We start from the raw sequence: 14,464 nt of genomic DNA on the forward strand, positions 1-14,464 counted from the left end.
CTCTGTCATGACATGGCCGAAGGGCAAGGAACGAATCGCATGAACTGAGTTTTAAAGGAGATCTGACTCTTTGACATTAGAACACACTCGTAATACGAAAAATAAATCCCCTCCTCCATCTCAGAAGCAAGATATGATGCGACACTGGTGAATGTTCCTGGACACCGAAACAGTGCATAGCAAAGAGATAGTTAACATTTATTTCCTTTTATCCAGGTGTCTTTGAAGATACAAGCAGATCCGCTGAGTTGAGGCTCAGCCCTGCCAAAGACGACGACCAGGGATGAATTCGCTCCTCGTTTATTCTCCGAATTCGTTAAGCTTCGCTCCCGTTACGCGCCTCCCTACTCATGCATTCCGTTAAGCCCACTGCGGCTCGGCATAGCCTAGTGTCCCCAGCTTTTGTCATGTATATAGTTCTAGAGAGCGCCCTTCCTGGCATGAATCTCCATCCACCGGGTCTTTAATCTCTGAGTTGTTCATTTTCCATTCTCTTCATCATGGCCGACACTGAAACAGCAGGCTTTGACTTTAAGCTTTATCGCTATGATCCTTCTCTTCCAGCGGCAGTTGTCAGCACTGTTGTCTTCGCAGTCTTCTCGGTGCTACATACTTGGCGATTAATTCGAGTTCGCGCTTATTACTTTACACCTTTCGTCGTTGGCGGTTTTTGTAGGTCCATCATTCCTTCAGATTGTGTTGTCGACATCGCTAACCTTCTCTTCAGTCGAGACTATCGGATATGCTGGAAGAATATGGGGTCACTTTGACAAGCTCTCCGTCGGTGGTTTCGTGCTACAAGCCATTCCCATCCTCGTCGCACCCGCCCTCTTCGCCGCCTCGATCTACATGATTCTCGGTCGCCTGATCCGAACCGTCGGAGCCGCCCACCTATCTCTTGTACCCGTCAAGTGGGTGACACGCATCTTCGTTACCGGCGATGTTATCGCATTCAGTTTACAGGCTGGTGGCGGAGGTATTCAGTCAGCTGGTACCTTGGATCTCTACAACCTGGGCGAGAAGATTATTATCGCCGGTCTGTTTGTCCAAATCGTCGTCTTTGGCTTCTTCGTCGTCACCTCGATCCTCTTCCATACTCGACTACTCAAGTCCCCAACACCCGAGTCACTGCGAGGCGATGTACCCTGGGCGCGATACCTTTACGTTCTTTATGCCACGAGTTTCCTTATTCTTGTCCGAAGTATCTTCAGAGTGGTGGAGTACCTCCAAGGAAACAAGGGATACCTTATCTCTCATGAGTTTTACTTATATATCTTTGATGCTGTTTTGATGGCCCTGGTTATGCTTATTTTTATGATTTGGTATGTCAAGCATTTGCAAAAGGAGCACAAACCGGCAGATATCGAGGACAGGGAGTTGTCCTCGTACGAGAGCCCCGAGGAGTACCGACACAGGAAGTGAGGGCAAAAGCATGCGACGGATAGACTGGTCTTGTTTTTTAGCGTCTAAATTCTGTATTTCATTACATAGAACGAATATCGTTAATTGGAACACCATACACTCAGAATACCGGTGCTTTATATACTTGACTGAATGCGAATAAGCGGTGGTAGTGCATTGTTAGAGCTCGCATATCTAGCACCTGGGAATGCCGTGGAAGAGGAGCATAATGCCTGGCTGAGTGTAACAGATGAGAGGTCTTATCTGGTGATAGATTAAAATGTTACATGTAAAAGTTCAATTGATGAAACCCCAGTTGTAGGAGATGAGGAGATGCCGATCCTGTTGTAACCCCTCTTTGAACCCTGGGGTTGCCATTTGAGCCTACGGAGCCCCCGCAGACAATCAGCTATCGGAGACAACCCAAATTATGATACCTCATTTTCCACCAAGTGTTAAAGCTGTCAAGTTGTGAACTCAATTCGCCGAAAGTATCCAACGCCCACGTGCTCCCCGAAAGTATCAACGATGGGCATTTCCTCCGTGTAACGATTCGCGAAAATGCGATGGCCACACAAACATTGGCATTCTTGGCGCGTGATTAATCTTTCGCCTGCCATTGGATATCATCATGTCTTGGTACGATCTCAATGCAGCTAGAGGCAGGAATTAGCAGGTTTTCGGAAGGTTACCTCCAAATCGACGCTGACCATGCTCTATTCGTCCAGGATCATCGGGTCTGTGAGATAAAGCCCACGCGACTTTCTTTTCTCACGATCCTCTTGCCTTTTTAATGTCTCTTCTTAATTATTCAAACCTTTCAGCTAAGCTCGAAACCATGTCTTCTGTGAAAAAGAACCAGGACGTGGAGGAGCAGAATGGACCCAACTATGGCACTGTCGATGTCAAGGTTGGCACTCAACAGGATCTTCTTGACCTGCAAGATCTGGACCCTGCATTCAATCAGAAGATGAGACTCGTCAACGATGTGAGAGACATCACCAAATTCCCGCAAACGATTATAAGCTGACTCGGACCAGGCTATTGACGAAATTGGTTGGACGCCGTATCACCTCAAGTTATTCTTCTTGAACGGCTTTGGGTAAGACCTCGTTGAGAACGTCTCCAAATCGCTGACTGCTGACCTTTTTTTTGTGAAGCTATGCTGTTGATTCAATGATCCTTCTCTTCCAGTCCATCATTGCGACACAATCGTTCCGTGAGTTCGGAGAAAAGGGCTACGCCAACGGCATGACCATAGCAGCATACGTCGGCATGTTGACAGGCGCTCTCTTCTGGGGTTTCAGCGCCGACATCATAGGGAGAAAATACGCCTTCAACATCACCCTCTTCCTCTGCTCGGTCAGCTGCATCGTCTCTGGTGGTATGCCTAATTGGCCGTCCCTTGGACTTTTTATTGCACTGGTTAGTTTTGGCGCTGGCGGCAACCTTGTCATGGATACAGCCGTATTTCTCGAGTATCTTCCAAGTAACAAACAGTGGCTTTTAACCCTTATGGCGTGTTGGTGGGGTTTCGGCCAAGCAATCGCTGGTTTCATTGCTTGGGGGTTCATGGTCCCTGAGCGTTGGAACTGCGTCGATGTCGAGACTTGTACGCGGGGGAATAACATGGGTTGGCGATACGTCATGTTCACAGGCGGCGCCCTCGTCTTCTTCCTATCGCTTCTTCGAGTCACCGTTATTAGACTTCGCGAGACGCCCAAGTACCTCCTCGGTGTTGGAAAAGATGAGGAAGTGATTGAGACATTCCAATACCTGGCGACCAAGTACAATCGTACTTGCTCTCTCACTTTGCAGGATCTCGTTGCTTGCGGAAATATCACCTCAGCTCACAGCAAGAACCGATTCTCGATAAGCGAGACAATGATCCATATTCGAGGCCTGTTCAGCACCAAGAAGATGACCATCTCGACCGCCAGCATCTTTCTGTCCTGGACTCTGATCGGTCTTGCGTACCCTCTGTTCTACGTCTTTCTTCCGTGAGTTGCCATCTTTATTCATGCACTTGAGACATGGAACCTTCCCCAAATACCGTTACGCAGGTGTTGATATCATCCTAGGTCGTATCTGGCAAGTAGAGGCGCAGTCTTCAACCGTTCACAATTCGAAATCTGGCGCAACTACGCTCTGACCAACATCAGCGGTATTCCAGGTCCCGTTGTCGCTGGCTTCATGTGCAACACCAAGCTTGGCCGCAAGTACACCATGGTCATCGGCGCTCTGATCAGCATGGCTTTCTTCTTCGCCTACACTTCTGTGAAGACTTCTGTGCAAGACCTTACCTTCACTTGTCTGATCGCTTTCTGCATCAACATCTACTACGGCACTCTTTATGCCTACACCCCTGAGGTTCTGCCAAGTGCTCATCGTGCTACTGGAAGTGCTATTGCTGTCGCGTGCAACCGAGTGATGGGAATTGTATCGGCTGTTGTCGCGACTGAAGCTAACACCGATACACCTGCTCCTCTGTATGTCTGTGCTGCGCTGTTCCTTGCGATGGCAGCCGTCTCAGCATCGTTCCCATTTGAACCGTATGGACACCGAAGCTCTTAAAGGATTGCCTCCCTCGAATCGCAAGCTCCCGGCGCTGTGACAAGAAATGCGACAGCCTGCTTCAAGCTTGAGCATAAAAGAACTGGAACAGGATGGTATGCAAGTCACTCCCCGGGAGAGAAGGCGTTTCGTGACTGACAGTGATATAAAACAGTCTTGAAATCCAGGCCAATGGAAGCTACAACCTCACGTTCGAGATCACTACACTATCATTAGCTGACCAGCAGAAATTACTCTAGAGTTTAGCAATAAAATGATATGAGCAAAAGCCTAGTGGTGCTCGGAACTACTTGAAAGTAGTCAGCTCCCATTGGCGAATGGTAGCGTCTGGTTCAATCGGTGACAGCAAATCCCTTAAGTAAGTTCTTAATGTAGCTAAAGCAGTATTGGGAGTGGTATGAGATAAAAGAGCATTTTGGTATCAGATTATCATCCTAGGTATGCCGTGGTTAGTATCACAAACGAATAACAACGTCCCAATATCTTGGTCTTGAGACTGAGTTTTCATCCGAAAACAATAGCGCTTCCTCTGGTTACAAGGCGGTTCGCCCCCTAGGTTTTGTGAATCACGGCTGTTTTCACGAATCCAATCCACCTTCTGATTTCTTCTGCACTCCAGGCGTGCACTCTTCCATGTCTTCTCTCGATGGCACAGGCTTTAGTGCATTGGCATCGCATCCTTCTCTCCTTGGTCGCCGCTTGTCCCGTCGACGGTCCCCTTTCAACTTTTACAGCTCACTTTGAACCCCGGCAGACGGTATGTCCCCAGCCAAATCACTCATTCGTCTTTTCTCAACTAACAGAACTCCAGTCCCGGTATCAAGTCCCGAAGGCTGAGGCTTCAGCCCATACATCAAAATCTACACTTCCAAGCAACAGTGTCAATACGCTCAAGCAGCCCATCATGTCTTCAGTCATGTCGGAAAAGTCGACCTCTCGATCGAAGCGCAACTCCCCAAAACGCAGTCTTGCGCCCAGCTCAGCAACAAGCGACGCAAAACGCCGCAAGAGCGAGCACGTCAAGAAATTCACCGAAATGAAACTCGACGACGTCGAACAGATCTTTCAGAAGTCCCGTGACGCTCTCAACAAAGCAGAGGAGCTGTACCAGGACGCTGAAAAAGCGCGCGCGAGAAGCTAGAGACCTACATGGATGCCACAAAGGCTATGACCGGTGCACAGCAGACGCTTTCGAGCGCCATGGTCAGGAAAGCGAATGCGACGAAGGGCGTCGTGAGACTTGCAATGATCAAGGATGCCAGAGAAGCAATTGAGAAGCGGGACAACCTGCAGACTCAAGTCGAAAAACAGAAGAAGGAGCTCCTTGCGGTGGAAACCAAGCTCTTGATGTGGGACAACATCGCCAATATGGCGGTAGAGAATCTCAAGGAAGATGATCTGGAGCACCTGTTCCAGTTCCAGGGGTAGATATTGGGAGCAAAACACAGTGTAAGGGACTTTACGATAGGTTATCCTAGCTACCAACTTCGTCCTTCTAGACATTCAAATTCTACCTATCTCTTGCTTTGTGATCTGATGTTATTCTGTGAAACTATATGCTATACATTCCCTGCGCTCTTGTTACTTGACTTCGTGGTCAGCTCAGATCACATCAAACACGGATCAAGGAGGATAAGCTCCTCTGGCAAGCAAACTTATCTTGTGCCAAGCCAGCCCAGACTGACAGAAAGGGCGTGTTTCGTCAGATCATCTGATTGGATGTCATAGCAATTCATTGGGCGTAGGGTAGTTAGTGGGCACAGGTCACTGGGCTGTGCATTGTGGACCCTTGGGCTAGGCAGTCAGCCCTGTAAGTTGCAAGGATCAATGGAGAGGTCGGCCGAAAACTTGCTGGAAAACTGCGTATCCATCTAGAAGGCCGTTCGGTCGGAAAAAGGTAGCATTAAAGATAAAACAATTCAATTCAATTGGTTTGCGATCCGCCCTAAATCAATCTCAATCAGGGTTCTCAAGGCTGTTTTGCTTCCAAATTGTGGCGGAGTGAGCTTTCGAACTCAGCCCTGGGGCTTATTACTCCACTTAGCGGATGAAACGGAACGAATCCTCCAAAGCAAGAATTCATAAACACGTCCAAGACAACTCATTCCCTGCCACAGCAGACAGATACCAAAAGAGAACATCATTCAAATCGAATCGATTTACAAGCCATGTCTTTCTTCACTTTATTCGTCGAGTTCTGTATTTTCGCCATGGGCCTCACTAGCCTCGCTGGTGGAGTCCTCGCCCTCTGCAACCCACGAAACCAGTACCAACTCAAGGGCATTTCAGAGAAGAGATCCTCTGACGATCCCGCCAGCTTCGCGCCGATATATATGCTAGCGGCTAGAGATATCTCATTCGGCATTTTTATCCTAGCACATCAATTCCACGACAACCATACCGCGATCGCTACCATCCTGGCTGTCATGAGCTTCATGAAATTCGGCGATCTTCTTACTGTTCTTGCAGTTGGAGACGGAAACAGGTCGCTCCCGGGTATCTTACACTTCTTTATGGGAATTGGGTATTTAGGCTGTATGGTGTACCTGTCCAAAAACTAGTTCTATATGGAGAACAAATATGTGCTGAATCATCGTGCCATCGGTGTCGGGTTGTACTCATTTACTGATACGGAAGGTTAAACAACTAGTCGACATTCCGATTCGGCACTCCGACATCTAAGTATATAAAGGGGAAGGTTTGAGATGGACTGGTGCCATGAGATGAAGCCGTTAGCAATCTGAACTTTGCGCCCGGCTAGGCGGTTCACCAGCGCCACTTTGATACGACATTGGTGGAACAAGGCCGATGCAGGATACCGAATCTGGGGTCAAAAGGGAACCAGAAGCTCGGAACCCGGCGGGATGATGGCTTGGGGGCCTAAATAGACTTTGGAGGGTGGTGCTTTTAGGTGGCATTGCTTGATCGTAATTAAACCTTGTTCGATTACCAACATACGTCAACGCCATGTGCCGAGAACGATAGAAGTCAAGGTTATTCGGGTGATACAACTGCAAAATATGTTGAGATGGTTCACAATAATCCAGTAGAAAGTATTTTGCCGCTGGAATCACTAAGTAAATAGTTTCTCTTCCCGTAATTCGCCGTAGACAAGCCAGCGTACTTTGATTGACTGTCATCTTCTCTGGGACCTAGTGCCAAACTAGCAACAATAATCGAGCGCTGACGATCTAACTGCCGACGACATGGGTCCAAAACTCGCCCGCAAAATTAACACCAAATCGAGCATCTTAAGATGAGGAATCTTTGCACGGAACCCTCGGCAGCCTAAGCAAGAAAGCTTATTCAGATGCGCCATGGCTTATGCTGTGTAACACCTTTATTCTCACCGGTCGATAAAACCCCGAGCTGCCCTACCATCACCATCTCACTCCTCCCTCACCCACGCGCCGCTCTCTTTTTTTCCCAGTCCCTCTTTTTCACAATGAAGTTCTACACCTCTGCCCTCGCTTTGGCCTCATGTGCCACCGCCATTGTAGTCCCTGCTGGCTCTGCACCAAAGTACGACGTTGATGTTGCCATCATCGGCGGTGGATCTTCTGGTATCCATGCTGCTGTCAATCTCAAGGATGATGGCTTGAGGGTTGCTGTTATTGAGAAGGAAAACCAGATTGGTGGTCATGCTCAGACATACGTCAACCCTGTGACAAAGCGACCTACCAACATCGGTGTCACGCTCTTTGAGAACACCAAAACTGTGCAGAAGTACATTGGTCGTCTTGGCGTTGCTCTTGCAAAGAACAACCCCTTCTCTGCTACAACCAGCACAAACAAGCAGTATGACTTCACCTTGGGCATTCCCATTCCTGCTCAGTCTCAGGCTCAGGCTGCTGCTACCAAGGAGGCCATGGCCGCTGCTATGCAAGCTTATGCTCAGAACGTCCTCCCCAAGTATCCCTGGATCGACCAAGGTTATTTGATGCCCAACCCTGTTCCCCAGGAGCTTCTTCTACCTTTCGGAGAGTTCGCTGCCAAATACAACTTCAGCGCCATCCTTCCCCTCATCAGCCAGCTGAACTGGTACCCCGGCAACATCACCGCCATCCCCACCATCTACGGTATCAAGAAGTTCGGCCCTGGCCTTCTCCAGAGTGTTTCCAGCGAGTTCCTCGTTGCTGCCTCTGGTGATACCCGAAGCATTTACGAAGCTGCTTCCAAGGTGCTCGGCAACAGCATCTACCTCAACTCCGAGGTTGTGAGCGTTCGACGAAACGTTGCCGGTAAGGGCGTCGTTGTCGTCTTCAAGCAGAACGGCAGGACCATCACCCTTCGGGCCCGCAAGCTCGTCGTCGCCATGCCTCAGACACGCGCCAACACCAAGATGTTCGATCTCTGCGAGAAGGAGAGGAAGCTCATCACCAAGTTCGCTGCTTTCGGCTACGTCGCCGGTGTCGCTCACATTCCCGGTCTTGAGAACGGTCTCCAGAACGTCGGCGCTCTCACCCCGGCCAATGAGCCCATCGTCCCCGGTAACAACGGTTACTTCCAAACTGGTTCACCCGACGACTTCCTCATCGGCACTGGTTTCCCCAACACCGACTACACCCTCGAGGATGCCAAGGCCCTGATGCGCAGGGAGCTCACCACTCTGGCTCGTATTGGCGGTGCCCCCGCTGATGCTGCCGAGAAGTGCACGTTCCCTATGCTTGAGGACCATGCTCCTTACTACCTCCACGTCACTGGCCACGACATTGCCCAGGGCTTCTACCGTGATCTCATTGCGCTTGAGGGATATCGCAACACTTACTGGACCGGTGCTGTGTTTGCTGGACACAACAGTGGTTTGATCTGGAACTGGAACGACGGTACAGTTCTGCCCGCCATCAAGAAGGATCTTGAGCTTGAGACTTCACTGTAGAGTGACTTATGGATTATATATTGCTTTCACTATAGTCTTTTCTTTTTTTAAGCTTTCCTAGAAATACAATGATTTAATGTCAGGCGCTGCGATTGATGCACCATTGACGTCTTGCCAAAGTGATACTCACAATGAGGCTCTCTTGCAGAAGCCAGACCAATACCTGCCAAGCTGTTAATGAATATAGAGTAAATGCGTTGCATATTGCATTCCTGCTCCACCTCAATTACTGTAGGTTCCATGAACTGCCGAGACTTTCCACCAAGTTGGTCGCAACGATCTGGGCCATTGCCCTACGACATGGACAAACTCCATTGCAAAAAGAAATTGGACAACACCACAAAAAGATGGTAAGGATGCTATTACAGCTTTGGAATGCGTAATCAGGGAATCGAACCCTGGGCTCCCCGACGCTGCTCGAATGGCAACGGAGAATTTTACCACTAAACCAATTACGCGGTGCGATTGTTGAAATGTGAGGTTCTTCGTGGTACTTAGAAACCTTTTTGTGGAGTTGAGATGGCTCCTTCCGCGCACGCAGCTCGGGTTGTTTTTCCTTGTCCGTCCTAGTGTCAATTGACTACCGAACCAGTGCACTGTGACTGTTCGCCAACAGTGGGTTATCAATTTACCTGTTGCGGTTTAGTTCCCAATAGCGGCATGTCATACTGAGTGTCACTAAAAGCTACCGCATGGAGCGCTCTGTATATCAAGCTGCGGATGCCCCTCCGCTCCACCAACGACTTCCCCTCTCAACTCTGAAAGAAGAAAATGGATGACTATACTGTCCTGTCAATTGCTCTGAGCGCCTTCGCCGTCCTTGCAGGTCTTTACCTGCTTATCTCCAGTAACAAGGCGCATGAAACTGGATTAGAAGTCACTCAAGTAAGTGAGCTCAAGCGAAGAAACTTCCGGCTAACAAATTCCCGAAGTTATATGTTTACCCCGTCAAAGGCATCCGAGGAACTTCTTTGACGAAAGCGCGTCTCGGCCCATATGGCTTCGAGGGCGACAGGACCTTTTCTCTGCAAAAGGTCAACCGAGATGAAAACGGCAATGTTTCGCATGAGACGATGTTGATCGGATATCATCTGAAGCTCGCCCTCTTTGCTGCTTCTGTGGACTATGGCAAGGGCCAAGTCACGGTGACATGGACTGGAGACAAGGTAGACAGCGTCGACTTCCCTCTGAAGCCCGCTGTCGAGGGCCGACAGACTATCGAAACCAGTCTGCATACCAGCAAGGCCAAGGCCTATGATATGGGGGATGAGCTGTCGCAATGGTTCTCTGATCGCCTTGGTGACGAAGTCCGACTTGTCTACATCGGGGACGAGTCAAGAGCTGTCCTGGGTTCCTTGGCACCTCACAGCTCAGACGCTCTGAAGAAAGCTTCCTTCACCGAGCGTATCAAGAACATTCTCCCTCCTTTGTCCCACCCACCTGAGCGGCTTGCCTTCAACGATCTCGCCCACTACCTAGTCGTCACAGAAGAGTCCAACAACGAAGTCTCATCTCGTCTTGATGAAGGCTACTCAATGGACATTACCAAATTCCGTCCCAACATCGTTGTCCGCGGCGCCTCCAAAGCATTCGCCGAAGATTTCTGGGGCGAGCTCACTTTTGCAGGTGGAATACGCATGCCGTTGACAGCAAACTGCTACAGATGCCAGAGTATCACTGTTGACTACAACACAGGAAAGACAGCTACTGATGATCGTGGCACGGTCTGGAAGAAACTTAACAAGGATCGAAGAGTAGACAAAGGCGCGAAATGGAGTCCTGTTTTTGGGCGTTATGGCTTTTGTTACGGTGATGCAACGAACAAATCCTTGACGGTTGGCCAGCGAGTTGACGTCACGCGAATTAATTCTCAAAGAACGACATTCGGTGAGTTTATATCTCGAGATGAACATTCAATACTGACCAGAGTAGATTGGCCGCATTTAAGTACGTTCGGTGTATCACAAAAGAAGTGATTGGCATGCGCACTGGATTAATTAGGTGTTCATAGTGAAGGAACCGTTATGATAATATCCAATCTTTTATTGACTCTAGTTCTCCTGCTATTATACTGATCTTTATGCTGTTTTACCTACAAAGACTTTTCTTCTACTCTCCAAAGATGCCTTGGTCAAGCCCTGAGACATATCTGCCGCCCTTCGAATTCATCCAAGACGTCTCGCCTCGGGCAATGCAAAGAATGGCGGAGGAGTCAAAAATCTATCACAAATTTCCGTATCTTCTTGTGTTTCCCTGTTCTTGATATAACTATTCGGGTCGACTTTCGTTTGGGGGTCCTTGTACCAAGGAGGGCTGGACCTTTTCTTGGCAAAATACTCCTCCCATTCCTTCTTCGCCTTCATTCTCCGTTCGATTTTCAGTCTCGCAACCTCTGTCTCTATCTCTTCCTCTGTAGGGAAGTGGGCTTCTTTTCCAGGGCACAATCTCGCATCGTCGAAGAATGCCCGAGCTCTCTGTCGGCGGATGGTGCGCTGCTCTTTCTGGATCTGGTGGGCTTCTGCCTCGCTGGGACTGAAATCTCGTGAGCGTCGATTCGGTGGGGGTCTATCCAGCTGAGTCTCAACAATGTACTGAACCGAGTCGTAGCTCCTCCGGTCATATCTTGAACACATCTTCGCAATCCACATGGGTTTGTGTTCTGTCTTCGCCTCCATCATCAGGTGCAACAGCACATCAAACCCACACCAAGGTAGCGACATGGGGAAATCGGCTGCATACTTGGGAATCTTGCAGCAAAGAAAGGGGTAACGGGGATCGTAGCACATTGTCTCGACAAAGAATGCTGTCTCGCGGTTGCTCTGCCTCTGAAGATCACAAAACTTCTTGTAGTCCTTGAACCTCTGCGCGCCTACACACTGGGCAAACATAGCGCTATAGGATGCTCGCATGTACTCATATACGCACATCGAAGCCTCCTTCTCCCAGCTGCTCAGTTTCGGCACCTTCATTCGAATCGTGTCCCTTGCTTTATGGACTCGTGGGCTGTTTAACTTGCAGAGGACCTCGAACTTGATAAACACTTGGAAGAAACGAAGTCTCTCTTGCGGGTTCAAGCCAAGCAGAGTGATGCGCTGCGGGTCAACGGTATCGATGTATGTACGGCGCGGGCCCTGAAGATACGCCTCGGCAGTATTCTGAGCTGTTGCCTTGCTGAGGTAGTCATCGATAAACTCGCTCATGCGCTCAAACAGAAGCCGAAGCTTGGTGATCGTGCCGTCGCCACCTCGGCCAAAAGGTAATGGGAGAGCCTTGGCTTTCCATTCGCGCAAAATATCGCAGATATCGTCTTGGTGGTAATTCTCGCCCAATTCAACGATCGCTAGAGCGTCTTGGAGAAGTTCATGATCATTTACGTCGGTGCCGATGAGTTGCGACAGGTATTCGCGTAGATTACTTGACTCAGTAGTCGTATACTGGGCCAGCATGATTGGTGAGGCTCGAATCAATCGAGCGGTTGTTGCATATGAGTGAATAGATCCGAGGATCTTAATTCGGACCTCGGCAGGGAGGTTGTCGAAGGGATCCATCTTGCTTGTGGTTCGAGATAGATAACGAGGGCGTGGCAGATGTCGTGTAGTGCTAGTGTGGTTGGAAGGTCAGCGGAAAGGTGTAAATGCTGGGAGGGGATGCGGAGGGAGCAAAGAAAGCCGAGGTCATTTATAGTAAGTAACTAAATGCGTTAGGAAGCTTGTTACCTGTGAGCAAGTTATTAATATAACCTTTTTTGAAAGTTGGGAGTTCTTTCTTCTGCCAATGGGAAGGTGTGTGGCTACCTGCTGGACCACAAGGTTAGACTTCAGCCTGGTCAAAGAGGTGAATGAAGGTTTGCAAAAGGAAGAGACTCAAAGGTATAAAACCTTAAACTTTCATCTCTGACCAGGGGACGGGAAGGAGAGTTGTCAAAAGACAAAAGTGTTCAAGAACTTTAAATATAGTTCCTATGACGTTCGCTCGTTGTACTGGGTCGGTGTGCTCTAGTTGTGTTCAAAGAAACTTGCCTTTCGGAGACTGAACAACGGAGAAGAGGACGTGGACGGAACACTCTTGTCTGGACTGTTCAGCATCATTGACATTTTCCTCTCTAGTTTTCAAATCATAGATTCACTCATGTTTGCTCAGCTGAGAAATAGTGGAAAGGAAAAATCATGGCTCAAGGTTTGAAGGTTGATGTCGGTCAATTGGACTCACTAAAGAATCCTTTGCCACTGGCGCAAGGTACTCGTACCTATCCATCCATGGTAAGAGGCACAGTCTCCATCTGGGCCTTGACTCTTTACAACAAAACTTTTGCGCCGCCCTCAACCTTTCGCTTCTCGGCTTGAGATGTTCACACTCCGTCCACAACCCTTTCCTACACCTGCGTCACCTAAGACTCAAGCACCTCCGCCAGGAGGCGATCCGGAAAACTCGGGTAAGGGCCGAAAGCCACCTTCGAGTGAGTAATGGTCGGCCATGTGACTCCATTGAAACTGAATGTCGGCTTGTCGAGTGCTTCGAGGATACGCGCGTCAATCTCAGCCTGGAAGACGTGGGCGAATTCCGTGTCTCCGTCGACAGCCACGAGGAGTCGCACCTTTTGAAAGTCAGTAAATACATCAGCGATAGAGTGGATAAACGTACAGGGAAAGTGTCCGGCTTTTCTTTTTCTCTCTTCTGTTTGATTGCCTGCGCTTGTGCGAGCGACAACAGAAGACAGACGATGTAAGGGTCCTCCTCCCATTTCTGTGGGGTAACCTTCCGCAAGAGAATCTTACAAATCTCCTCGACTGGGCCGTTGGTTTTACCGTATCTGGCCTTGGGGTGCTTTCGTGGAGTGTAGCGTCTGTCACGCTCCCAGTTGAAGGCCCGGTAGTAAGTGAACCCAACTACCGGGGCCTGCGCTCGGGTGGAAGTCCTGGTTACATGAAAGACATAGCACAGTGTTTCATGAGCGGCGCGTTCCGCGTAGAAGAATTTCGGGCTGTACACGTTCAAACAGACCAAGTCAGCTCTGGAGGTCGGGCAAGGGGAATGAAAGTCAACTTACGGCTTGGACCTGGGCCTCAGAGGGCTTCCTGGGACACAAAGAAGATAAAAGGCCGACTTAAGCTTGTCTTCAGGTTCCGGAACCGAGGCAAAGCGCATGATATGGAAAATAACCTTGACTGGGTCAAGCTTCACAGCGTTCTCTCGGCGAGGTTGTACTGCGTGGCGAGGACCATCGATGTGCACGAAGCGAATCCCCAGGAGATCGAGGTGCTGAGATGTCCAGAAGACTGGATGCACTGCGAACCACGAGTTCCCGATGCTCAGTCCGTGAAGAGACTGATGCGCTGAGGAAGGCATCGTGGGTGGTGAATCACTGATGAGCTTTGAGAAGTGGTGAAGATGAAGTTTGCGTTGTTGTTGATGCAGTGAGGGAGAGCTCCCGGGGCATGACTTTTTGCACGATTGGGCGAACCATCTCATGCCAGCCCCCACTACCCAGTGATTCATGGGCCTCCTTATTGAACTTAAAGACAACGTAGAATGACCTCAGGGGGCAAGGGAACATCGGGCCTCGCTACAGATTGTCAAAAATCCTAAACTTAGCAACGTATCCTAAACTGA

General features: G+C 49.3%; 8 protein-coding genes and 1 non-coding gene across 9 annotated transcripts; 6 read left to right on the plus strand and 3 right to left on the minus strand.

The window, feature by feature from the left end:
• Nucleotides 1-458: 458 nt before the first annotated feature.
• Nucleotides 459-1,527, plus strand: FVEG_12198 (hypothetical protein). Its single transcript, XM_018901550.1, has 2 exons — nt 459-672; nt 728-1,527. The coding sequence occupies exons 1-2, from the start codon at nt 501-503 to the stop codon at nt 1,420-1,422; spliced, it is 867 nt and encodes a 288-aa protein (XP_018760053.1). The 5' UTR covers nt 459-500; the 3' UTR covers nt 1,423-1,527.
• Nucleotides 1,528-2,194: 667 nt separating this feature from the next.
• FVEG_12199 (hypothetical protein) lies at nt 2,195-3,975 on the plus strand (the record flags this gene model as incomplete). Its single annotated transcript, XM_018901551.1, has 4 exons — nt 2,195-2,389; nt 2,442-2,503; nt 2,562-3,401; nt 3,483-3,975. 4 exons carry the CDS (start codon nt 2,195-2,197, stop codon nt 3,973-3,975), a joined length of 1,590 nt encoding a protein of 529 aa, XP_018760054.1.
• A 646-nt stretch (nt 3,976-4,621) lies between these two features.
• On the plus strand, nt 4,622-5,403 carry FVEG_12200 (hypothetical protein; the record flags this gene model as incomplete). Its single annotated transcript, XM_018901552.1, has 3 exons — nt 4,622-4,732; nt 4,787-5,051; nt 5,117-5,403. The coding sequence occupies 3 exons, from the start codon at nt 4,622-4,624 to the stop codon at nt 5,401-5,403; spliced, it is 663 nt and encodes a 220-aa protein (XP_018760055.1).
• Nucleotides 5,404-6,058: 655 nt separating this feature from the next.
• Nucleotides 6,059-7,125, plus strand: FVEG_12201 (hypothetical protein). Its single transcript, XM_018901553.1, has one exon. The coding sequence runs from the start codon at nt 6,144-6,146 to the stop codon at nt 6,534-6,536; it is 393 nt and encodes a 130-aa protein (XP_018760056.1). The 5' UTR covers nt 6,059-6,143; the 3' UTR covers nt 6,537-7,125.
• A 234-nt stretch (nt 7,126-7,359) lies between these two features.
• Nucleotides 7,360-8,956, plus strand: FVEG_12202 (hypothetical protein). Its single transcript, XM_018901554.1, has one exon. It carries the CDS (start codon nt 7,421-7,423, stop codon nt 8,852-8,854), a length of 1,434 nt encoding a protein of 477 aa, XP_018760057.1. The 5' UTR covers nt 7,360-7,420; the 3' UTR covers nt 8,855-8,956.
• A 274-nt stretch (nt 8,957-9,230) lies between these two features.
• FVEG_17183 lies at nt 9,231-9,312 on the minus strand. The gene has a single exon. It is a non-coding gene; the product is annotated as a tRNA-Gly (tRNA).
• Nucleotides 9,313-9,580: 268 nt separating this feature from the next.
• FVEG_12203 (hypothetical protein) lies at nt 9,581-10,912 on the plus strand. The gene is made up of 3 exons (XM_018901555.1): nt 9,581-9,739; nt 9,787-10,741; nt 10,787-10,912. Exons 1-3 carry the CDS (start codon nt 9,626-9,628, stop codon nt 10,828-10,830), a joined length of 1,113 nt encoding a protein of 370 aa, XP_018760058.1. The 5' UTR covers nt 9,581-9,625; the 3' UTR covers nt 10,831-10,912.
• A 107-nt stretch (nt 10,913-11,019) lies between these two features.
• Nucleotides 11,020-12,402, minus strand: FVEG_12204 (hypothetical protein; the record flags this gene model as incomplete). The annotated part of the gene is made up of 1 exon (XM_018901556.1): nt 11,020-12,402. The coding sequence occupies one exon, from the start codon at nt 12,400-12,402 to the stop codon at nt 11,020-11,022; it is 1,383 nt and encodes a 460-aa protein (XP_018760059.1).
• Nucleotides 12,403-13,241: 839 nt separating this feature from the next.
• FVEG_12205 (hypothetical protein) lies at nt 13,242-14,200 on the minus strand (the record flags this gene model as incomplete). The annotated part of the gene is made up of 3 exons (XM_018901557.1): nt 13,242-13,448; nt 13,496-13,835; nt 13,902-14,200. The coding sequence occupies 3 exons, from the start codon at nt 14,198-14,200 to the stop codon at nt 13,242-13,244; spliced, it is 846 nt and encodes a 281-aa protein (XP_018760060.1).
• Between the last annotated feature and the right edge of the window lie 264 nt (nt 14,201-14,464).

The sequence above is a fragment of the Fusarium verticillioides genome, chromosome 4, assembly GCF_000149555.1.
Source record: "Fusarium verticillioides 7600 chromosome 4, whole genome shotgun sequence".
In the NCBI taxonomy this organism is placed as follows: Eukaryota; Fungi; Ascomycota; class Sordariomycetes; order Hypocreales; family Nectriaceae; genus Fusarium; species Fusarium verticillioides.